General features: G+C 57.3%; 1 protein-coding gene across 1 annotated transcript in view; it reads right to left on the bottom strand.

Annotated features, from left to right (window-relative positions):
- Positions 1-24,142, bottom strand: part of SHANK3 (SH3 and multiple ankyrin repeat domains 3) — a gene marked incomplete at its 5' end in the record, with an annotated part of 50,215 nt that overhangs the window by 20,255 nt on the left and 5,818 nt on the right. The window contains 9 exons of the mRNA XM_080811839.1: positions 5,602-5,682; positions 6,635-6,767; positions 6,868-6,992; positions 7,553-7,635; positions 7,923-7,998; positions 13,075-13,188; positions 14,304-14,506; positions 17,513-17,786; positions 23,503-23,569. Coding sequence (XP_080667965.1) covers positions 5,602-5,682; positions 6,635-6,767; positions 6,868-6,992; positions 7,553-7,635; positions 7,923-7,998; positions 13,075-13,188; positions 14,304-14,506; positions 17,513-17,786; positions 23,503-23,569 — 1,156 coding nt within the window. The remainder of the gene's footprint in view (positions 1-5,601; positions 5,683-6,634; positions 6,768-6,867; positions 6,993-7,552; positions 7,636-7,922; positions 7,999-13,074; positions 13,189-14,303; positions 14,507-17,512; positions 17,787-23,502; positions 23,570-24,142) is intronic.

The raw sequence follows: 24,142 nt of genomic DNA on the forward strand, positions 1-24,142 counted from the left end.
TTTAGATACTTAAAAAAGAAAACGAAGGGGCGCCTGGGTGGCTCAGTCATTAAGCGTCTGCCTTCAGCTCAGGTCATGATCCCAGGATCCTGGGATCAAGCCCCGCATCGCATCGGGTTCCCTGCTCAGTGGGAAGCCTGCTTCTCCCTCTCCTGCTCCCCTAGCTTGCATTCCCTCTCTCGCTGTGTGTGTCTCTCTCTGTCAAATAAATAAGTAAAATTTAAAAATCTTTAAAAAAAAAAAAAAAAGAAAGGAAGGAAGGAAGAAGAAGAAAGAAAGAAAATGAAGCCCATGAAGAACCAGGTCTGGGGCCTTGGGAAATGCACCCTCCCCTCAGCCGCACATACACTGGCTCTCAAGATTCCATCCGCAATGGGGACACAGCTTAGAACCCAAGCAGGAAGGAGGGGCCCCAGGGCGATGACCTGCCCGTCACTTCCCCTCCAACTGGAAGAAGTATGCAGCCCACAGCCCAGCACCCTGAGAGCCCTGCTAATGAGCTAAGGGACAGAGCCAAAATATTCCAGAAATAGCTTGTACGTCTGCCTCATAGGGTGAAGAAAAGCGTTCCTAGAGGACACCTAGTTTCAACACCTGGAAAGACACTGGGGAAAGCACCCAACCTGGGACTGGGGCAAGGAGCAATGGGAGAGCCCCGAGGGCAAGACTGCAGGCCACGCTGGAGAGCTGGGGCCCAGACAGCTGGGGCCAGCACGGCCCTGGCACAGGGAAGGCCCTGTGGATCCCAGAGTGAGGGGAGGGTGGGCCCCAGGCACACAGACGAAAGTGTGGATACACCTGCCTGGGGCCACAAAGCCACCACAGGCTTCCATCGGGCTCTGACTCCCGTTTAGCCAAAAATGAGTCCCCTGTCCACTTAAGAGACGGGGGAGGCTCGCAGAGGCCAGGCCCTGAGATCTCACCAGAGGCTGGACCTCAGGCTCTGACCCCACAGGGAGGCTGCACTCCTCACAGCAAGGCTGGACACACAGAACATACGAGAAGGAGCCTCAAAGGGTACAGGTGAGGCCTGAAGGGAGCAGCAGGGGGACATATGGGCCGGAGGAGCTCCGAGCTCCCTCCCCAGTGCTGCTCCAAAGGGGTGATCATCAGCACTGGGCTTGACCCCACAACAGGTCAGCACAGGAAGGGGAACCACACACCAGGCGCAAGGAGCCCCAGAAAATGGGCAGAAAGGAGCAACACGGGCCAGAGCTGAGCACCCAGTCAGAGCTGCTCACCCCACTGGCCCAGTCACCATGCTCCCTAGGGAGACCCACAGCTGAGCACTCTGAACCCTTCTCCCACCTAGCTCCAGGACACTGCACAGGCTAGGGCCTCCCCTGGGAGGCCCTCCCAGCTCTGCCTCACCAGGCTGCCTCAGTGGCCTTCACGCCCCACCCTACCCCAACTCACCCAAGACCCCAAAGCCCATGGCTCTGCCTGCTAGGACACCCCCACACAGCCACACCCCTGGGAACTCCCCGTCTGTCCTTCCCCGGCCCCCTCTACGGTGCCCACACAGGATTCTCAGGGAAAAGGCCAACAGGGAGGTACAGCCCGGGTTTCTAGACCACCCAGACTTGAAATGGAACCTCCTCACACATCAGCACTTCCCTAGACAGGGATCAGGTAAAGCTGGGGCCTGGGGACCGAGCAGAAGACTCACCCCCTTTCCTTCTCCGAATGGAGGCTTGCAATCAAGAAACAGAGCAAAGGCGGTAAGACGCAGGCTTCGTCCCTCAGCATCCAGGCCCCCTTCCCACTCCCATGTCCCCGTCTTCCCCACTTCCCACCCCTCCCAACAACCAGGACCTCCCAGATCCCCTACAAACCCCTGGCCTACACCTCCCTATCAGCCCCTGAGTGGCAAATGTGCCCAAATGCCAAGGCGGTACATGGCCTGAAACTCAAGGTGGAAACCACTACAAGCGGGCACATGTATTTGCGTGCATGCAAATCCAGGCATGTGCACACACACACACACACACACACATGCATAAAGGCGCTCATGCACACACAGACATGCTCACGTATCTGGACATGTCCACACAATCAACTGTTTGTTCAGAAAAAAGATACAACCGCCCCACCACCACCAAAAACAAGCTCAGAGGCTGCTAAGAGCTGCAGTGCTCAGTCTTGAGTGCTCCATGCACAGTGTTTCCATCAGACCATGGCCCGTCAGGGCCACACACGGGCACGTCACCCGCCCCGACATTCTCATCACAAAAGAAAAAGGGACCCAAGAGTTCCAGACTTCTCATGGGAAAGCAGACCACAGGAGGGACTCAGACCCGCCCAGGCTCTCTCTGGCCTGCGTCTCCGCTGGTCTCTGCAGCCCCAGCACATTTCTGGCTCAAGCAGAGGAACGCCCATGCTGGAGGGCACTGGGCGTGTCCCACTCTTCCCCTCTTCCCACCGCCTGACTCAGGAGGACTCCTCTCCCACCTGTTCCTCTCAGTTCTGTTTCTGCCAGCCACCTCAGGCCCTCATTTTCCGGGCATCACCTCTGCTCACAGTATCCCCCACCAGGGCGCTCCTCACCTCCTCTCCCTCCTGCAGGACCTGGCTTCTCCCCAACACCCACGGAGCAGCGAGCAACCGTCTGGGCGTGAGTCCCCACCTGTGCCACCTGCCTTTTCTGCAGCCTCACACTTGCCTTTCTTCCCACGTGTTCAGGTCACCTTCTCAAGAGACCACGGCACCCTAACAGGCTCTACCACTTCTCAGCACCGTGGCCGAGAACCGACCCATTCATGCTGTCGATAAACCCACAGGTCCAGTTTCTATCTGACGAAAGCGCAACGCCAGACCTGGGATGATCCTCAGGTACCCGGGGAAACCCTGATGCCGGCCTGGCCCCCTCCACCCTAGAGAAGGTCAGCCGCGGTCCGACTTCGCCGTGCGGCTCGTCTGGAGGCAGCGGGGCTTCTCCTTCTCCGAAGGAGCTACGGGGAGAGTCTGGGTCCAGCTTCAACAAGAGCAATGACCCCTCCTCACCCAGCGGTGTGGATGGAGCCTCTGTGCGAAGCTGTCCCTTTGTCCTCCCCCACACTCCGCTCAGGTACGAACTGCTGGAAACCACGCGGCACTAAGGCGGCAGCAGTGAACCCCTCGAGAAGACGAGGGTGTGCAGCACAGCCCTGCCGCCCAGCAGCAGGAGAAGCCAGACCCGTGCACAGAGACGGGAGGCTCTCCTGCTCGCTGCTTTCTCCAGACAGAAGCATCCCAGGGAGCAGAAGGCAATTCTGCTTCCACAGGGCTCTGGCCCCTGGCCCCTGGATACCCACACCCCTCTTCACGCAGAACTAGGAGGAACCCTTCTGAACGTGTAGCTGAACATGGCTACGTGCCAGCCTCTGGAAGAAATGCCTGGGACCCACCCACCACAGCCTTGGCCTGGTGTCTAGCCACACCCAGCTGCCTACTGGTACTGGTTTATCCATCAGTCTGGGCCCTCAACCAGTGAGACGGATCAGCTCCCCGTGATACGTTTTGGACCCTTGTGACCCTGGGGCCAGAAGTCTGCTGGTTTCTCCGCCTCAGTCTTCAATGAGCAGGTTTAGCCGAGTACAGAATTCTGGGGGGAAAAGCATTTTGGTTCAAGACTTTTAAGTTATTTTTCCATTGTCTTCTAGCATCTACTGCTGCTGCTGACAACTCTGGTGTTGTTCCTTTCTAAGCCATCCGGCTACTTTGGTAGTTAAGATCTGTCTTTGTCTATGATGCCATGAAGTTTTAGTGCGACAGGTCTAGATGCGGACTCATCTTCACTTCCTCGTTTGGAATTTACACGTCTTCAGAGTGGGGTTGCACGTCCTTGCTCAAGTTCAGAAAATTCTTAGCCATTTACTCTTTGAGTACTGCCTCTTTACAATCAGTTCATTCTTTTCCTCTGGAACTCGCATCATACCGGGGTTTCTCACTTGTCCTCCATTATCTCTCATACTCTCTGTGATAGCTCGCCTCTCCCTATCCTTCTGTGTGCATTTTGGGTAATTTCCTCAGAATTATCTTCTAATTCGCTGTTTCTCTCTTCAGCTGAATCTAGTGTACTGCTTATCCCACTCATGGATTTTTTTAATCTCAGTGACTACATTTTCTTTCAGTAACAGTTCTTTAGGGATCCTTTTAAAACCTTATTCCTTTTTTTTTTTTTTTTTTTTTTTTTTTTTTTTTTGGAGGAGTGGGGAATATGGTCCTTTACGGGCTGTCATAAAGGGCTATCCTGTATGAATTCTGTTACTTCTTTAAACTTCGTATTTAAACACCTCATTTTGTGTCTTACTTATTCTTCTGTGATTTCCAGTTCTTTGGATGCTAATGCCAGCCCCTGGGCTTGGTTCTAATTTTCCCACTTCTCATGGGTCCACAGCCCCATCTCTCGGCTTTGTGGAAGCATCAGAGCCCCAAGCCCTGCCCTCGGGGTCTATATACTGTCCCCAGCCCTCTTGGACTATGGAAGCATCGGCAGCTTCCTCTCACTTTCTTCACTGATTCCTCTATTTCTTGAGACCTGGGAAATTCCTCCTCCTTTGTTTTGAGTTGGCTATCTATTTTTGACTTTTACTTTATTCAGAGTATTTATGGGGAAGAAAAGTATGACCACGTCAGCCTGGTCTATCTTGGTGACTGTCCTCCTCCTACAACGCAGACAAGAGCACCTGCGTGGAAGGAGGGTGGCTCAATGTGCGGCCAGAACGAGGTCAAGGATCACTCTATTAGTAAGGTCAGCAATAACGTGGGGGGATAGGTAAGTGTTCTTTCTATGGCTGGGGAAGAACAAAGCCTGAAGCCAGGGCTGAGGGTCAGTCTAGAATCAGGACCAGGGCCTTTCCTGCGGCCAGGACGAGGTCAGAAGCCAGCCTAGGACCAGAGTCAGCATTCTTTCCACAGCTAGAGCCCTAGTCAAGTCTGGGACTGGAACTGGGTTCGAATTACAGGAAGACAGAGCATGTGAGCAGTCCTGCATATCGGGACATGCCTACCATGGGGCTATTAAGGGTCACATGTAACGAGACAGGCCCACAATGAGGCTACTGGGGGTCATCCTGGGATCATGCCCTATCAAAGCCCTGACACACCCTTCTTCACCTCCTGTAGCTCACGAGGGCCTATCCCACCCTCACGCTGGCGATGTTCGCATGGCCCTGTCAGGTCAGCCGCTCACTGTAACCCCTGCTTAACTCACGAGTGAACAGGGGCTAAGCGGGCAGCAAGAAGCAAAAGACCACACAGCCGGTGCCAGCAGAGCCCAGAGGGAGCCCAGCTGCCCTGACTCCTGCTCTTCCCACCCCTATGGGAAACGAAGCGGTCGGGCCCAGCTGGAGGCAGCAGGGGCACATGCACACAGACCCACCGGAAGGCCCTGCTCCCCGACCATCCGTCCCGGTCGGCCCCCCGTCAGTCTCCAGCCCTCGTGCCAGCCACGTGTCATCCCCCTGCCCGGCGCTTCAGCACCCACCCCCTTCCCTCTGACCATCGCAGGTTTGTCGGTCTGTCCTTCCTCCCCTCTGTCCCTGCCCGGCTTTGGCCCCAGCTCACACTGCCTGGCTTCCCGCTGGGGCTGTCTGCCCGCCGTCCGCCCCCGCTGCTCACCCAGTTCCTCGAGCTCGGCCGTCATGGACTTGGAGCGCAGGGTCAGCGTGGTGCTGGGGGCCCTCTTGGGGGGCGGTGGGGCTGCAAAGAAGAGCGAGGCCTTGGCCCTCCTGTCCAGCGGCAGGCAGCGCGGGGTGGCCAGGTGCAGGTGCCACTTGCGCTCCACCGCCTGGATCTCCTCGTACTCCCGGGACGATGAGTCGCACTGTGCCAGGATCTTGTTCAGGCTGCGGCTGGATGCAAACTTCTTCATGGCGCTGGGAGCTTAGGGGGTGCTGAGGGCCCGGCGGGGGGCCAGGGGAGCTGGGGCCTCGGGAGCCAGGTGGTCAGGCGCCCCAGCAGGGGTCACGGCGCCGGCCAGCTCCTGCCTGGGTGCCCACCCTGGAGGCTCCGAGGGCCGAGCCGGGGGTGGGCACGGGAGCCATGAGGTGGGGGCTGGGAGGGGTCTCCCGGCAGGCCGGGCTCCTGCAGCTCCAGGGCTCCCCCCGGGCCCTGGAGGCCACTGCCCCTCGGGGGACCAGGCTGTGGTCAGCCGAACCGGGACCTGGGCCGGGCTGGCCCAAGCTGGCAAAGCCTCCTGGGCCCGGGCTGTGCCGCGACGTCGCGGGGAGAAGACGCTTTTCCTCTTCCCTCAGGTGCCGCCTCCCCCTTCCCTCCGACAATAAGCGGCGGCAGCGTCAACCTCACGGTTGCTATGGCAACCCCAGCCTCCAGGCAGCTGCTGGCGGCCTCGGGAAGGAGGGCTCTTCCACGCCAGGGGCTGGGGGGGATGCCGGGAAGGGGGGGGTGGGGATCTGAGGAGGGGCGACCTCGGGTCAGGGGTCAGAGGCTGGGGGGCCAGGGCTGGCAGTCTGACATCGGGGACTGGGAAGGCAGCCCGGGCCCTTCCCCTACGTTTCGGCATCTGACGTCAGCAGTCTGGGGTCGGGGTGGAGAGGGGACCGGGGCCTGGGGTCAAAGGGCTCGGGTCTGAAGCCCGGCCCCTCACCTCGGCGCCCCTCACCTCCGCGCCCCTCACCTCCGCGCCCCTCACCTCTGCGCCGGGCCCCGTCTTCTTCTGGCTTCCTCGTCACAGACACAACCTTCATGACGAGGCGGTTCCCGCCCTGGCGGATCAGGGCCACCACCTGCTTGTGCCCGACCTTCACCACGTTCACCCCGTTCACCTGGGACAGACAGGTGGGTGGTGGGGGCGTTCCCCGTGGGTCCTCCTGGGGCCTCGAGGTCAGCACCCCGCCCGGCCCCACAGGTAAGGCCCAGCCTCACCTCGATGAGGAAGTCTCCAGTGCGCAGCCCGGCCCTCCAGGCCACACCCTCCACATCCACCGACTCGAGGTACTGGAGCGCAGGGAAGGCCGGCGTGGGCGTGAACTCCTCGATGGGGGTCTCCGCTGCGGGGGGAGGCGGTGGGGAAGGCGTCTCACCGGCACGGTCCCGGCGGAAGCAGCCGGCACGCGGCAGCCTCCCACAAGGGGTTCGACCCGCTGAGCCAAAGACGACTGAGGCAGGGTGCCCAGGGGCTGCCCAGGGTGGAGACCCGCCCTCAGCCCCCCCCCCCCCCAGGACTCCCGGCCCAACAGACACGCTCCAGCAGAGATCTCGGAAATCACAGGGCGAAGAGGAGAGACCACTGCCTCGGACTGGGACGTTCCAAACCAAGGACAGAGTCAGAGCCCGGGAGCCAGGCAGGGCGGGGCCGGAAGAAGAGAGGGTCAGGGGCAAGACAGGGGGACAGGGGCCAAAGGAGCAGGGAGAGAGAGAGTGGGGGAGGCGGGGGCAAAGGATGGGGCAGGGGTGAGGGACAGCAGCGAAGCTGTGGGGCAGGGGGGAGGCAGGAAGGGGAGCAGCGAGGAGGAACAGAGATAAGAAACACCTCGAGCAGGTGCCACCCCTGCCGGCCTGACACCCCGGCCCCACAGGCTCGCTCGCGGTGCCGCCCACCCCTCATTACCTTTCGCTCCCCGGAGCACAAAACCAAAGCCCTCGTGGTCCCGTTTCTGAAGGACGGCCACCTTGTCGTCAATGACATAATCACTGGCGGAGGAAAGCAGGGAGGGGTGAGGAGAGCCCCGCCGGAGAGCACAGCTAGCAAGCAGACCCCAGATGTGCCGAAGACAGGACCCGACAGACTCAGCCCACCCCGGGAAGGTGTCCCCGGACAGACGCAGGAAGGCAGAAGGCAGAGGTGGGCTGGGGATCACCTCCCGTCCTCTGCCCTCCTCACCCCCAGGCCTCCTCGACCAGCCTTCGTCCTCCCTCCGTCTTGGACGTCCTACCCGCATGCACGCCTACCCCTGCCCACCTGCCCCCTCCGCCCGTACCTGTGAGAAGTGAGGCTGTCATAGGAGCCCACTGTGTAGTGACGGAAAAGGCGCTTGGTCCGGTCCTCCCGGGTTTCTGAGGGAAGTGTCAGCAGATGGAGAGCCACGACCTCCAGCCGACCTGCACTGCCTCTCAACCGTGCTGGTCACCAGCCTCCGCCCCCACACACACCCCCCCCGTGGAAGCGGGGGCCCCATGGCCCTAAGGTGAGAAGGCTGAGGGGACCATGTTGGAAACCTTGGCCTTGGGGGGTCAGGGTCCATACAGGGGAGAAGCTTCAGCTCATCTCTCTCCTGAGGGGCTGCACACAGCAGATGGGGCAAGGCCAGGGCCGCCTTCAGAAAAAGTTGGCAAGCCCCGAGGCTGAGAGCAAAGAAGGCGTGTCCCTGTGTAGGCATACGTGTGTGACCTGGAGTCACGTGTAAGTGCTGTGTTCCTACAGGCGTGTCGCGCTGCAGGCGACACACGCTGGCAGGAGGGTCGCCGGGTCCTCACTGAAAGCCTCACAAGAGCCCCCAGACGCCTCCCAGGGCCCCTTCCTCCAGAGCCTGCCTCTGAGTTGGGCAGGAGGTCCCTGTGGGGCTGGGGCCCCTTCCTGATGTCATTGCACCCCACAGAGCCTTGTCGCCACCTGTACTCTCGACCCCAAAGTCCATCACAGCCACCACAGGGCTGGCCAGCTGTCCCCCTGCTGCCCCACCACGGCCTCACCGATCTCCTGCACGCCCACAGGTTCCAGCCCACACCTGCAGCCACTCCGCTGCTCCGGGCTTTCTCGTCCAGCTTCCTGGAAGTAAGACCCTCTTGCACCTCACCCCCACTCCTGCCCCCCCAGCTTCCAGCTCTCCAGGACCCCCAAGGACCCCAAGACAGCTCCTCCACACCTCACATCTCAGCCACAGCTCCCCTCTCATGCCCTATCATCCAGCATTTCTCGAGATTCATTCATTCATTCAACAAGTACTTAGGGAGCACCTACTGTGTACCAAGCACTATTCGTCTTGGACTCTGAGGAAATAGCACAGAGTAGGACAAAGCCCCCCCCCCCCAGAGTTTACCATGAACTTGAAGAAAGAAAACAGAAAGACAGGAAACGGTATGTGCGTGACAGGTCAAGTGATGGCCGATGTTAGCAGAGAAGCAAGCAGGACAGGGCACAGAGAAAGCTTCTGGTCCCAGGGTGGTCACGGGAAGGCTCGTCAGGAAGGGACAGTTGAGGAGGGGCCCAGAACATCAGGGAGCAGTCTGAGGGCTCTGGGTGAAGGGCTTCCTGGCAGCAGGGGCCCCCAGGGCAAAGCCCACATGGCAGGACTGACTTGGGATGCTCAAGGGACAGCAAGCAGCTCATATAGCTGGGGCAGAGGGAGGGAGGGAGAGGAAATTAGAGCAGAGACAGAACCCACGACTGACTGTGAGTTCCTCCTGGGTAAGGACTACATCTCATGCATTTCTACGATCCCAGCACCTCGTACAGTGCCTGGCGCATCACAGACCCTCTAAATGCCGACTGGAAGGATAGACGGGTGGAGGACAGATGGACAGACAGAACAAGATATAGATAGAAAAACAGATCTGATCAAAGTTAAATGGATGTAGAAGTGGATGGAGGGAAAGAGCAGGCTGGAAGGGCAGACACAGATCGAAGGGTGGTAGATGCATAAATGGCCGGGTCGGTGGGCTGGGTGGGTGGAGAGAGAGGGGACGGCCGGACCGGTAGACGGAGGGATGCACTGATCAGGACATGGATACATGGGTGGGTAGACGGATACAGGGGGAGAGGGGTGGGCTGGCTGGGTTGGCAGGACAGCAGACGAATGGCAGGAAAGGTGAGTAAGTCAAGGGATAGACGGATACGAGAGCAGATGGAGTGGTGGCTAGACGGAAAAAAGGAAAGAATTCCTGTTAACATCAGAAGACGCAGCTGTCAGCAAAAGTACTGGTCTCACTTTTAGGGTCCTGCCACTAACATGATTCTCGGTAAGTCGACAGACCCCTTCGAGCCTCTCCTTGTTGGAAAATTCTCCTTGGAGGGTCCCCTAGGTTCTGATGGCCTTTATCACCCTAACCCTCCCAGCAGCTCCTCTGCTCCCTTCTCTCCTCTTCCCACACAGTGCCTGTCACGCACCTGCACCCACCATCCTGCCGCTCCCAAGGCCAGAGCAGGCCAGGCCTCGTCATTGCTGGGGGGGGGGGGACGCATCTGACCCCTTGTTGCCTCTGTCACACCCTTCTCCAAACTAACCCCGCTTCTAAATGTTCACAGAGCCTGCCTGCAGAAGGACCCCCTCAAACCACAGTTCATTAGCCTCCCGGTTTTAGATTTTGTCAAATTATATTTATTACATAACACAAATTCATTTTCCAGTTTTATTAATCAGACACATAGAAGCCAGCTGAAGTGAAAACACACAGCATGACCCCCCCAGTACTGCAAAGAGAGGGAGAGAGGAAAGGAGGGAGAGGAGGGAAGGCGGAAGGGGCGAGGAGAGGGGGGACCCGGCCAGAGCCTTCCAGGTACCCTACACACCCCTCTATGCACACAGGACTTCCCTCACTTGTCAGCGCTCTGCCTGCAGTTGCCCCTCTCAGCCGTCCTGCTCCAGCCAGGGGCCTGGGAGGGGCAGTGTCTGATGACCCTGGGCATCAGCCGGGCCCATGCGTGCTGGCACAGTGTCCCCTTTTTGGCCTCTAACTCCCTCTCTGTCCCCACTCCAGTCTCTGGATCTGGGCCTGTTGGAAGCGGGTTCCCACTCCCGGGCTGCCCTCTGGCCTCTGGCAGAACTCAGCCCCTGGGTCCCCGATTAGACACAATATGCCCAGAGCAGCTGGCGGCTAGGACTTGGGCTGAGGACAGCAATGACTCCTACCCCTTGCCAGCAGGCAGCCCCCTCAGGCTGCTTGCCCTCTCCCCGCCCAGGAAAGGGCTCCACGGGCCGGGTACCATCTGACACTCTTTCAGCCGACACACAGCAGAGCCGCCCTGGTCTAGCAGCCCTGCCCTCGCCCCGAGGCCTGCAGCTCCCTCTCCAGGTGACCCCTCGCACTCTCCCATCCCCAGAGCCCTAGCCCCCCGCCCCAGCCCTCTCCACCTCCTCACTCTGTCTGGCCTGGGCCCTTGCCCCAACCCTAAACGGCCTGCACCATCAAGGCAGCACACCCCAGTCTCCTGCAGCCCTCTTCCACCAGGGCCCACGGCCCCCTGACCAGCCTCACACCCCCCACCCCAGCCCTGCCACTGCTCCACGCACACCCGAGCTTCACCCACCCAGAGCCCCCGAGGCACAGCAGCTCCAGCACAGACCCCACAGGCCCTAACCCACAGCACACACCAGACTCTGCCTTCCTAGAAAGGAACTAGGAACAGCACACCTCCCAGACCTGTGCGACAAGTCGGAGAATTCTCTTATGTAAAAGTGCTAAACATACACCGGACATCCTGACGCGGCTAGGAGTATGCCAGATCCCAGCACGCCAGATCCCAGCTAGATCCCAGCACGCCAGATCCCAGCACATGCAGATCTGGAACACCAGGCCGTGCTCCAGCGGACAGGCTCTGCCCCTGGCCCCAGCAGCTGACCACCTAGCGGCCTTCCAGCGGTCCTGCAAGGCTGATCTCCAATTCCTCCCGGCCAACCCCAGGGGGCTCCCGTGTGCTCCCCCCACCCCGCGGGTACAGGAACACTCCAACTTACCAGCTGTCACGGCTGTGCACACCTGCCCCTCTCTGGGCAGACAGCTGGCCTCCATGACCCCGCTCCTAACACAGGGCCCGGTGTACATCGAGCACATTATCAAGATTTGCTGCTCTCAAATCCCGGCTTCTGGAGCCACACAGTTCTCACCCCCAGAGACCTTGCTGCCCTCCCATAGGGGAGCACAGGGCCCAGTCCCGATTCAACGAATCCAGAACCCCTTCTTCCCCACCTCCCTCCATGAAGTTGGTACCAGGACCCAGACCTATGAAAGCATTCCGCACCTGGACACACTGCCTACCTACCCTCCAGAGGCAGAAAACAGGGGGTGGGTGTCCCTTCCATGCTCCCCGCCACCAGGAGAGCCGTCAGGGCAAGACAGGGAAAGGTCAAGTAAGGAGGAGGGGCACCTGCTCGGGAGGTCAGCAGCCGCTCCTGCTTCGCCGGGCCTTGGCCACACTCCACACAGAGCAGAGGTCCAGGATACACAGGGCTTGGCTCCTCTTGGGAAACCCTCAACCAACAGCCCTGGGCCCAAGCCCTCCATGTGTAGAGGGAGGGACGTGGGCACCCTCAGTCTAGACACGCCACGGCTACCTACCGCTGGTCACCACTCAGGCAGGGGCTCCCTGTGTGACACCAGACCTCCAAGGCAGAAGTAACACTCATGGGTCTGGGGTCCTCCTAGGAGACCTGAGTACTCACTGCAGACACACAGCCAGACCTGGCCTGGGAGCTCCGAAAAGGGCAGCCACTACTCACTACTGGCAGGACCACCTCGGATCCCAATACCCAGAAGCCTCCTTTCTGGAGGCCCAGGCAGTCGGCAAGGTCTGACTACAGTTGCTCCCCAGCCTTAGAAACTGCAACTTTGCCCTCATGCCCTCCAGGAGAAGGCTGCAGCCATGCCCCACCTGCTGCCCTCAGACCATTCCGGCCCCAAGGCACCCACAACAGCCCCTCCGGGCCCCACTGGCCTCATTTCCTCTTGGTTGGCCCAGGCCTCCCTGCACTGCCCACTTGGACAATCTGTCCACTTTGGAATGACGCCTCTTTTCTCATCCTGACCTCTTTACTTGTCTGCCAGCCGCACAGGCATCTCGCACTCCAAACACCCAGGATTTCTGTGAGGACTATGCTGGGGGGGGGGGGTGCTGTGGATTATGGTCACTGGGAGTCACGTGTGGGGTCACAGAGAGAGGCACCATGATACTGTGTGTCCCGTGAGCGGGTCCCATGTGTCTCTACGGCTGTGAAACACCCACGTGCACCCACAAGTACGCAGGCGGTGTGCACGCTGTGTCTGTCATGTACGTGAGTTTGTGTCCACTTTGAACGTGTCTTTGAGTTTACTCTAGGCTTTCCTCTGTGAATATCCACGTATTTAGCTCCGAGCAAGACCAAAGGGGAGCAGAGGGCAGTGCCCCTCAGAGCTGCTCAGGGGCGTGGGGTCACTCACCGTGCCGCGTGTCATACTGTCTCATCTGGACCTCCTCCACGCAGTCGGCCGGGAACCAGCCCGTGCGGCCTTTCACGGTCCCCTCCCAGAAACCGCCCTCCCCAATGCTGAGCACTGGAGGGACAGAAGCCAGACAGCTGTCAGGGAACCACAGGACACCCGGGGATCGCCCCACCCACCACCGCAGGCTCAGGGTCTGCCCACCACCCCTCTCCTTCACTCCTTCTCATCCCTTCCCTTCCTTCATCTTCCTGGCTTTTTCCCTGGGAAGATTCTGGGATGCACACGGCAGACAGAAACGGACAGATGGACACAGCACTGGAGAGGCATGTGGAGGACAGAGAGACACACAGATGGACACACTCGAGGGGGGACATCAGGCAGAGGCAGGGGCCACAAGCCTGCTCCTGTCCTCCCGGTCGACCCCTCTCCTCCCACCTCTTGAACCAACCCCATCCTTGCTCTGTTGCCCACCCCAGGGGTCACTGCCAAAAGCTCAGGGTCATTGCGCTGTGGCCAAGAGGTTAGGCCACACAATGGCCCAAAGGAGGGTTGACCTCACAGCTGTCTCCTTCTCGGGATCCCATGGACGCAGGGCACCCATGAGGACAGGACCCCAAAAATGACAGAGGCCCCATAATGAGACGAGCTTGTCATGGCACAGGAACTCCCCAGAACACAGAAAGCGTCAGTGACAGAAACCTTCACAATACAGAGGCACTCACATAATTGTCACAGATATCCCCCACATTGGGACAGGGTCCCCACATATCACAAGGATTTCCAATGAATAACTCCCAGAAGTGACACGGGAATCCCATAATTGGAGGAAGGTCCCTGATGGGATAGGGTCCTTCGAATCCACAGAACCCCAATGACACCAACCTCCATCCTGACACAAAAACACCCCCATGACGAGAAGAACCTCTATGGTGACAACAGGGAACCCACAGTGGTAGAGGACCGAGAGGGACCCACATGACAGGACCCCCGGAAAGACAGACACCCCTCCCTGACACAGAGCCCTTCACGGTGACACAAGGGATCCCCCGGTGGCAGATGCATCCCATAATGACCACAGCGGCTCCGAGTTCCAGAGATGCCCCCAACGACAGGGACCCCGAAAATGGCATCGGCCCTTCCACGACCGCGGAGGACCCCAATCGCGTTCCCGGGAGGGGTGCCCCCGCCCGCGCGCCCCGCGACCCCGCCCCCCGCGCCCCCCTCACCCTTCACGGCCTCGCCGCGGTGCAGCGGGATCTCGCCCTCGCCCTGCGGGCTGTGCGCCTTCACGGCGATGAACTTGCGGCCGGGGACGGCGCTGTAAAGTTTCCGCTTCGGGCCCCGGGGCGGCGGCGCGGGGGGCGCGGGGGGCGCCGGGCCGGGGCCGGGCGCGGGGCCGGGGCCGCCGGGGCCGCCGGGCCCGCTCGGGCTGTAGACGAACACGTAGGTGACGGACGCGATGCCGGGGGGCAGCGGGCACGCGAAGCCGGCGCCCGGGGCCTCCATGGCGCGCGGCCCGGCCCCGCCGCCGGCCTCACCGCAGCCGCCGCCGCAGCGCCCGCCGCCCGCCGCCCGCCGCCGCCGCCGCCCGCCCGCCCGCCGGGGGCCCGGCCCGGGGCCGCTCCATGGGCCGCGCCGCCGCGCCCGGCCCGCTCCCGCCAGCGCACAAGCCGCGCCCGCTCAGGGCTCCGGGGCCGCGGGGCTGCGCTCCCGGGCGCGCCGGGCTCGCTCCATGCCGCGGCCGCTCCTCGCGCCCCGCCTCCTCGGCGGCCGGGCTCCTCCCTCTGCGGGCGGCGGCGGCGGCCGGCCCCCCTCCCTGTCCGCCCGCGGCCACCTCGCCGCGGCCCCCGGCGGGAGAGGCCACGGGCGAGGGGCGCCGCAGCGCACGGAGGGCGGAGGCAGGTCGGACTGCGGGGCGCGCGGAACGCGGTCGGCAGAGCCCGGCGGCGGCGGCGGCGGCGGCGGCGGCGGCGGCGGCGGCGGGGAAGGGGGGGGGCGGCTCCGCGGCCGGGAGGGGCTCCCCAGCGGTCCGCCCCCACGTCCCTGCTCAGGCCTCGGCCTTCTCGCCACCTGGCCGCTGCCACGGGCTGGGCGCCCAAGTCCTCCTCCAGACCCGGGTCTTCTCCTCCTCGACACCTGTCCCTGATGCCCCTGCTGACCACTCCGTGCTGACCACCTTCCCTGGCCGGCTCCCTGGACCTGGGCACCGGGGCTGAGGCGCGAAGTCCTCCACCTTCGCGCTGCTCGGAAGCCTTCCCTGGCTCCCCAGGACCTGGGCAGTCCAGGTCCACATCCTCAGGCAACAGCCGGGCTCTCTGGGAGGTGAGAACTAGCCCCACTCCAGGCACAAGGTTGGGCATCTTCCTTTGCCTCCTCCCGGCTATCGTGATGCTGTCCCCAACACGCCAACTACTCTAATCCTGCTCATCCGTCCACTTAACTCCCTGCCTCTCAGCTACAACCCCATTTTGCTCTGCCCTGCTCTGTGATGCCGGGGGCCACTCCGCCACACTCTGCGGGGACCTTCGGCTCCGTGCCAGGCTCTGCCAACAGGGGGCGCTGTGGGGGGGGGAGACTCGGCCTCCCTCCAACACTGCCCAACCCCCACCGCCACCCCCCAGCTCAAATGCCACCCTCTCTCCTTTAACCAAAGGGGATCTCCTTCCCTGACGTCTTCTCCCTCCACGGGGCACCGAACCTCCTCAGTCCCCTCCTGGCCACTCACCGGGAGCTCCCCTTACCTGAATCACTGCCCATCTAACTGCTTCTTAGTCCTGGGCCCCAGCTGAGACCTTTAGGACCCCCTGCTATTAGCTCCCCCCACATCTGGCACGCTAGGCACCCACTAAATGTTTGTAGAAAAACAGTAATAACCCTGCCGTCCCACACAGAGCAGGCCTTAGTTCTACATTTGCCAAGAGGATGAATGAACATACAACAAATACATCAAGGGCATCTACAGGTTTCTGTTTCTGCAAAACTGAAACATCCCAAAGCTTGTTCTTTTAGCCACTGGGCTGTCCTACCCTTAAGAAATCCATGGGACATGCAAAAGCTTCAGGGGAGAACTGAGGTGATTTGGGGCAGGACAGACCACGGTGGAGTCTGGGCAGAGACGCGGAGAGAGAGGAGACATCACAGATTACAGCTGCACAACCAGGGACAAAGGCAAAGGGAGAAATTGCCTTCCTAAGTTCCTGCTGCACCCAAGCCCTCTGCTGAACACTCGGGCTTAGGAAACTGGGGAACCAGGTCTGCCTGGGGCCCACTTAGGCCACTTCCTAGCTCCGTGACTTTAGACAAGTCACTTACCCCATATGAACATGAGGACCCTCACCTGTAGAACAGTGCTAAGAAAGCACGGCCTCATGCATGGCCAAAGTGAAGGGAAACGACACACGTATGCTGCTCGCCCAGCTGTCGTCGTCGTGAAAACAAAATGCTGTTCATGTAACTCATCCAACAATGTCTCCTGAGCACCTCTGTGTGACTGGCTCTGGGAAAGCGGCAGGAAGACAGCTCCTGCCCTCCAAGTGCCAGGAGGAGAGATGCCCTAGCCAGCAGCAGCTGTACTGTGCGGTGGGCCAGGGGATCCCCGTAGGGACCCCTCACCTGCCCAGGTTCTGGAAGGTTTCCCGAAGGAAACAGCTCTGTGGAATTACTCCTCCCTTGCTGATGAGACCCAGGCACAGAGTGGTTAGCCGACCCATCCAAGGCCACGGTCAGAAGACACCAGGTCTGTCTGCACTGGACCCCGACCACCTGTCTGCAGAGCCAGTGCCCACCCGCCTACTCCCCACTGTCCAGCCCACCGAGGCCAGTGGGGCTTTAGCCCAGGCTTCTTCCTCTAAGTTCTGGGGATGGCAAGTCCCTCCCGTGTCCCTGGTTCTCAGGGTCCCAGCACTAACAGGAAGGGGTGAAGAGTAGAAGCAGAGAGTCTTGCGGTTCTACAGGGCTGGGGACGTCGGGGGGAAGACGAAGACTCCCTCTTGGAGACAGGGCTAGGGGTCACCTATAGGTTTCAAGCCCTCATAGAGATGAAGCTTCAGTCCCTAACCCTTACCACACAGCACCCAGCCCTGCCTATCCCAGCCTTCAGCCTCCTCTAGCACTGCAGGAACCCCGGGAAGCCCAGAGCTGGCCAAGCTCTCTCCTTCCACATCTTCCCTGAGTTCCCCCCAGGACAAACCCCGTTCCAGCCAGATTAGCACAGGGGAGCCTGCTCCAGCCCACAGGGCCTCACTCTCTTCCCTCTCCTATCCAGGGAGGCCTGTATGGGGGGCCTGGGAGTCATCCACCCCAAGCCTCAGCCCATCACTGCAGGAGTGCCAGGCACCACTAGGTCTCTCCCTGCCTCTCCACGCTGGCTCCTCCTGCTTGGGTCCAAACACCCCGTCCACCCAGACCCTGCCAGGGCCTCCCAGACCCCTCCTACCTGATCTTGCTCTGGCTTCCCCTGCCTGCTGTGGGGCCACCGATGTCATTCTCTTGGTCACCATCCCGATCTCGGTCTTTCTCCTCTTGCAGCCGCTGGAGCAGCAGCTGGTGGGGGAGGCTCCGCAGCGAGGGTCCTGGCGAAGCTGCTGGTTGCACCTCACCCTTCAGGTTGATGTCACTGGCTGAGCGCTGCAGGGGCCGAGGGGAGGCCAGGCCACTGGGGCCAGCCAGCCGCCGTCGCTTTGCATAACTGGGGGTTTCCCTGAATGGTACTGGGATGGGAGTGGGGGGTACAGATGAGACTCTGGGCAGCCAGATAGGGGGACCAACTTACCCTGGTTTGCTTTCCAGATTTGAAAACTAAAATTCTACATCCCAGGAACTGCCTCAGTCCTGGGCAACCAGGACAGTTGGCCAGCCTATGACTGAAGCTCCCATGGAGGGGTCACATCCCAAACTGCCCCTAACTCTAGTTTCAGGGGTAGAAGCCTGCTCCTCCGGTCAGCCAAGTAAGGTCCTAGGCATGCTCCGATCTGCTCTTGGAACTGCCCATGTCACAGACTTTAGCAGAGGCAGAACAGGCCACACATGACAAATCTAACCAGGCTACTGCCGCACTGGACCATCGAGAGTTAATGATAACGAGGGAAACCGTAAAAGACGTTCTAGACCAGCGTTTGGCAAACTTCTGTAAAGGATCAGATAGCAACTATTTCAGACTTTGCAAGCCATAGAGCCTCTGTCCTAAGGACTCAACACTGCCACTACAGCACGAAAGCAGCCACAGGCAATGTGCAAGCAAATGGGTGTGGCTGAGTGCCAGTAAAACTTTATTTAAAAAGCAGATGGTAATTTAAAAAACATGACCCAACTATATGCTATTTACAAAAGAATTGCTTTGGATCCAAAGACACAAGTAGGTTTGAAATAAAAGAATAAAGGAAGATATTTCATGTCAATAGTAACCAGGAGAGCTAAGTAGCTATATTTATATCAGACAAAACAGACTTAAAGATAAAAAGTGTTACAAGAGACAGAGGACATTGTATATTGATAAAGGTGTCAATTCATCAAATACATTAACAATTATTAACATATATGCACCAAACAACAGAGCATCAAAATATATAAAATAAACATTAACACATTCGGAGAAATAGACAGTTCCATAGTAATATTTAAGACTTCAACACCCCACTTCCAATAATGGGTAGAACATCTAGAGGGACAATCAATAAGGACATAGGAGACTTGAACAAATTAGACTAATAGATATGCATATAGATCACTACAGAAAACAAGAGAAGAATATCTATTATTCTCAAGTGCACACACAACATTTTCCAGGACAGACTACATGTTAGGCCACAAAACAAGACTCAATAAATTTTAAATGACTGAAATCACATAAAATATCTTCTCCTATTACAAAGGGAAGAAGCTAGAATTCAAGAACAATAACAACAAAACTAAAAAAAAAAAAAAATCACAAATACATGACAATTAAACAACACACTCTTAAACAACCAGTGTGTCAAAACACATCACAGAGAAGTTAGAAAACACTGAGAAAATAAAAACAAAAACACGCCAAAACTTATGGGATGAAGCAAAAGCATTGCCAAAAAGGAGATCCATAGCTGTAAACATGTATATCAAAAAAGTATAAGTCTCAAATCAATAAGCTAAGTGCACCTCTTAAGGAACTATAAAAAGAGAAGCAAACCAAACCCAAAGCTACCAGAAGGAAGGAAATAAGGATAGACAGAGATAAATAAAATAGAGAACTGAATATAGAGAGAATCAATGAAAACAGAAGTTGTTTCTTTGAAAATATTCACCAAACTGACAAACCTGCAGCTAGACTGACTCAGAGAAAAAAGAGAAAAGGGACACAAACAACTAAAATCAGAAATGAAATTGTGGCATTGCTGCCAATCTTATAGAATTAAAAAGGATTAAAAGAGAATACTACAAACAACTGTGTGCCAACAAATTAGATAAGTTAGAGGAGACAAACAAATTTCTAGAAAAATACAGATTATCAAAACTGACTAAAGAAGAAATAGAAACTCTAAGCAGACTGCAACAAGCGAAGACACGGCTCAGTGATCACAAATCTCCCGACAACTGCAAGTGCAGCGCCAGACAGCCTCCCTGGTGAGTTCCACCAAACACTTAAAGAAGAACTAGCACCCATCCTTCTCAAATTCTTCCAAAAACTAGAAGAGGAAAGAACATCTCCTAACTCACTCCAGGAGCAACTAAAAAATAAGCAAAGGACTTGACATTTCTCCAAAGAAAATCTACAAATAGCCAATAAACACGTGAAAAGATGCTTAACATCATTCGCCAGTAGGGAGATGAAAATCAAAACCGCAATGAGGTACTACGTCACACTGACTAGAATGGCCGTAATAAAATAATAATAATAATAATAATGCCGATGATTACAAGTGTTTGCAAAGATTCGAAGACTTTGAAATTCTCATACATTGCTGGTAGGAATTTAACTGGTGAAAAACAATTTGGCAGGGCACCTGGGTGGCTCAGAGGGTTAAGCCTCTGCCTTCGGCTCAGGTCATGATCTCAGGGTCCTGGGATCGAGCCCCGCATCGGGCTCTCTGCTCAGCAGGGAGGCTGCTTCCCCCTCTCTCTCTGCCTGCTTCTCTGCCTACTTGTGGTCTCTGTCTGTCAAATAAATAAATAAAATCTTAAAAAAAAAATGTGGCAGTTTCTCAAAAAGTTACCTATAGAATTATCCTATGACCCAGCAATACCCCTCCTAAGTTTATACCCAAAACAACTGAAAACAGGTACCCAAACAAATACATTTCACACATGTTCATAGCAGCAATATTCATAATAGCCAAAAGGTAGAAACAACCCAACTGTTGAAGAACGTGTGGATAAACGAAATGTTACAAACGAAGGACTATTATTCAGCCGTAAAGAAAGAAGGAAGCAGCGATAAAACCTCCAATACGGAGAAGCTTGAAAACAAGCTGAGTGAAAGGAGCCAAACCCCAAGAGTCCCATCTTGTAGGGCTCTACTCCTGTGTGTCTAGAGGAGGTAAATCTATAGAGACAGAAAATGCGTTAAGGGGTAAGGGAGGTTAAGGGGGAGGGGAATGTGGAATAATTACTTCACATATGCAGGGTTTCCTTTTTCCAGGTGATGAAAATTTTTGAAATTCAATAAATGTGGTTGTACGACACTGTGAATGTATTAAATACCACTGAATTATTCAAGTTAAACTAATTAATTTTATGTTATGTGGATTTGAGTATATGAAACATAAATCCTCAATTTTAAAGCCTCAATTAAAAAAAAAATGCAGACTGTGGGTTGAATTTGGCCTGTGAGGCCTCATTTGCCAAGCCCTATTCTAGACTCCTGTTAACAAAGTGCGGCCCATGGAACGTCAGCCTCGCCTCAGAGCTGAAACTCTTCGGAAATGCAGACTCTCCAGCCCCACCCACAGCCACTGAGTCAGAATTTACACTGAACAAGATCCCTAGGTCCAGCGTCAGAAGAACGTCCCTCCGGCACAATGGGACAGCAAGTTGGTGAGAACATGGAAGTGTGTGTGGGAGACGGAAGCGGAGAACGTGGGCCCTAATCCGGCCCAAGGCGACAGAGGTGAAGAGCACAGGTAGCAGCCCCCAGACCAGGTCTCTGCTTCGGGCCCATCAATCTAGAGAGGGCTGCCAGTAGGTTTCGTGGTGTCCTGTCCCTTGAAGAGTAACCCCAGCCCGTCAGACCCTTCGCCAGGGCTTCCCTTCCTGAGGAAGAGGAAGGGGGACAGATGGGGAGAGCCTCCCTCCAGCCCTTCAGTGTGCACGCCCATCCCGGGGCCCCAAGCTAGGGTGAGACATAGCGACTTGTGACTATCACTGAGGGAGTATCCCTAGAGTGAAGGTGTGCAGAGGGAGTAGGGATGACAAGGACAGGTTCAAAGACAGCCTCTGCCCTAAACCCCCTTTATAAAAATAGACAAATAACAATCCCTCCTTGCAGGGCTGTTGAGAGAGTAAACTAAAATAACAAAGCTCCTAGTAAACACCCATGAGTATATTACCCATAGCTCAGGGACAGCTGGCTATGTCATCATCTGGCTACGTCATCTGAGTGTATGCATGACCCCTGAGCAGGCTGGGGAACACAAGAGGCAAAGCCAATGCCAATAGGGGCTACCTGCACTGGACGCCTGCTCTGGACGCCTGCTCAGCAGCGACACACCAACTCTGGCCTGGCGAGCACACGCCAGGCCAGCCAGCCAGTGAGTCATAATAATGGGGACCCTAGAAGCCCTAGTATCTCTGCCCATGGTCAGGAAAATGAGGGGCAGCTAGAGCCTTTGTCTTCTGGGCCAGGACCAGACACTCTCCTCCCTCTAATCAGTTGGACCAAGGAGTCCAGATGCATAGACTCAAATCCCACATGAGGTCAGGGGACGGAATGGCATACAAATAACCATAGAAAAACACATTTTACTTAAGAGAAACTGAAGCAAAGAGGTCCTAAGCAGCTTTCCCATGGTCAAACAACCACAAGATGAGAGGACCCTACATGTGTACAAACCAGGGTTCTCCCAGGCTGACAACCAGACCCTAACTGAGGCCTCACTCTGTCTCTCGTCCCCAACTCAAGCCTCAAACCTTATCCTCGTTCTCTCCCAACCAGAACCTGGACCCAAATTCTGTGCCATGTCATTAGCTCAGTCGTTTACTCAACAGGGACCTGCGGATACTTGCAGAACTGCCGCCGCCGGGGAGGGACTGCCCCACCCCAACCATAGAGACTCGACCCGTGGACCCATGATCGTGTCCCCTGGCCGTCCTGGGACATGAGAGATGCAGAACCAAGCCTCACTGGAGGGGGTCTGTTCAGGGGAGACACTACAGCAGAAGAGCCCTTAAACAGAAACTTGACCTTAACCTCCACCCCACCTCAAAAGTCAACCTAGCCCTGCCATAACCTCACAACAGAACCAAGACCAGCCCTGGCCCTTTGCTGTCTACTATCACTTAAGCTTGTTTTGCTTTGTTTTGTCTTTTTAATGGGGACACGGCAACCATGGCAGGAAGGGGAGCCTGGGAGTCTGTGTTCCAGAGAGGACCATGGGCAGAACAACCTGGTCCACACGGGACAGAGGGGGCTAAGAAGGGAGCCCCTCTGCGGCAGTTAGCTGCAGGGGTCACCTTTCCAAGAGGAGAGACCTACCCTCTCCCACGACCCCACCCACTGCACACGGGAGACAGAAGGCAGGATTCCAAGAACAGGTCCCAGAGCAGCCTGGCACCCACCACTGACGTGAGAGTTGGGGGGGACCTCCTTGAGGCTCCCGTATGATGGCGTGCCCATCCTCCTGCCCTGCCCTAGAGTCAAGACCGAGTGGCATCTCCTGGTTTTCCTTCAGGGACCATGAGTCAGACACATCCTGGGCTCCCCCCGTGTACTCATTCAGAGCTCAGGGCCCTGAAGATAGCTCTTCCCTTTTCCACTTGCATCCTGACCACTGTGCTTTGTTTTCTTACGGGATCCCGTCCGACTGAAGCCTGCTCTGGGTCACCTAAACCAGCTCTTGAGTGACACACTGAGGGTCTATGGCTGAGATCTACTGCCCCATGTTCCCTGCTGACCTTTCACGTGACCTAACAGGAAATGAACCTAGACCCTAACTTCAACCCTACTCTCAATCTAAGTCAATCCCTAAACTCAACAATGGCCCCAACCCAGAGCCCCAACCGAAGCATGCTCTCCACCCTTTCTCACACCCTTCGTCCACTCACACAGGCCCTGCTCTCGGCAGGTTCCCCAGACCTTCAGGGGCTATTAATGGACCTCTGACCAAAGCACAGCTGCAAGGAAGAGACTTAGGGCATGGGGGCGCCCTTGTACCATCCCCCACTGACCCCTGTACCTGTTGGGGCCCTGACAACTCCCACAAATCCACATCAAACAGGGACCTGGGCAGCACTCACCAACATCCGAGTCTTTATGGGTCTTGATGACCTCTGCGAGCTCAAAGTTCCCTGCGATGATGGCTACCTGAGGAGGGAGGGTGAGAAAGGGGACTCAGGGGCGCCAAACCTGCCCCCCCAACCCCTGTGTGTCCCGCCTGGGCTCCTGTGCGGGAGTCTTCCTTGGTTGGGGGCCCCAGGCTCAGACACTGGCCCCTGTCCAACCTACCACCCCATTCTGTCCAGGACCAAGAGGATTCTCGGACATGAGACTTCCAGAGCTAAAGCCAAGACAGTCCAGGCCTATGGGTCACCCTACTGACTCTCTTAACAGCCGCACCACACACACCGTCACTCCTGTCTCAGCCATAGCCCACCGCTGCCTCGTACCTGTCACCCTCCTTCTTCCCGTCCCTTGTCTCTGCCTCTGGTCATCCAACAGGCCCTTCCAGACTCACCCAAACCCACTGGGCTCTCCCACTGCCACGTCTGTGCCCTGGCTAGACTGCCGTAGAGGACCTGCCCGTTTCCCTCACGTCTCGGAGGACACCTCTGAAGGTTCTCACGTCCACTGAAGACAGAATCCCAGCTCCCCCGTGGTCGAAACGTTCCCATAATGCGGTCTTCATTCCCTCACCCACAAACTCCAGGGCACACAGAG

Source organism: Martes martes (genome assembly GCF_963455335.1).
Source record: "Martes martes genome assembly, chromosome: 8".
NCBI classification, from domain to species: domain Eukaryota; kingdom Metazoa; phylum Chordata; class Mammalia; order Carnivora; family Mustelidae; genus Martes; species Martes martes.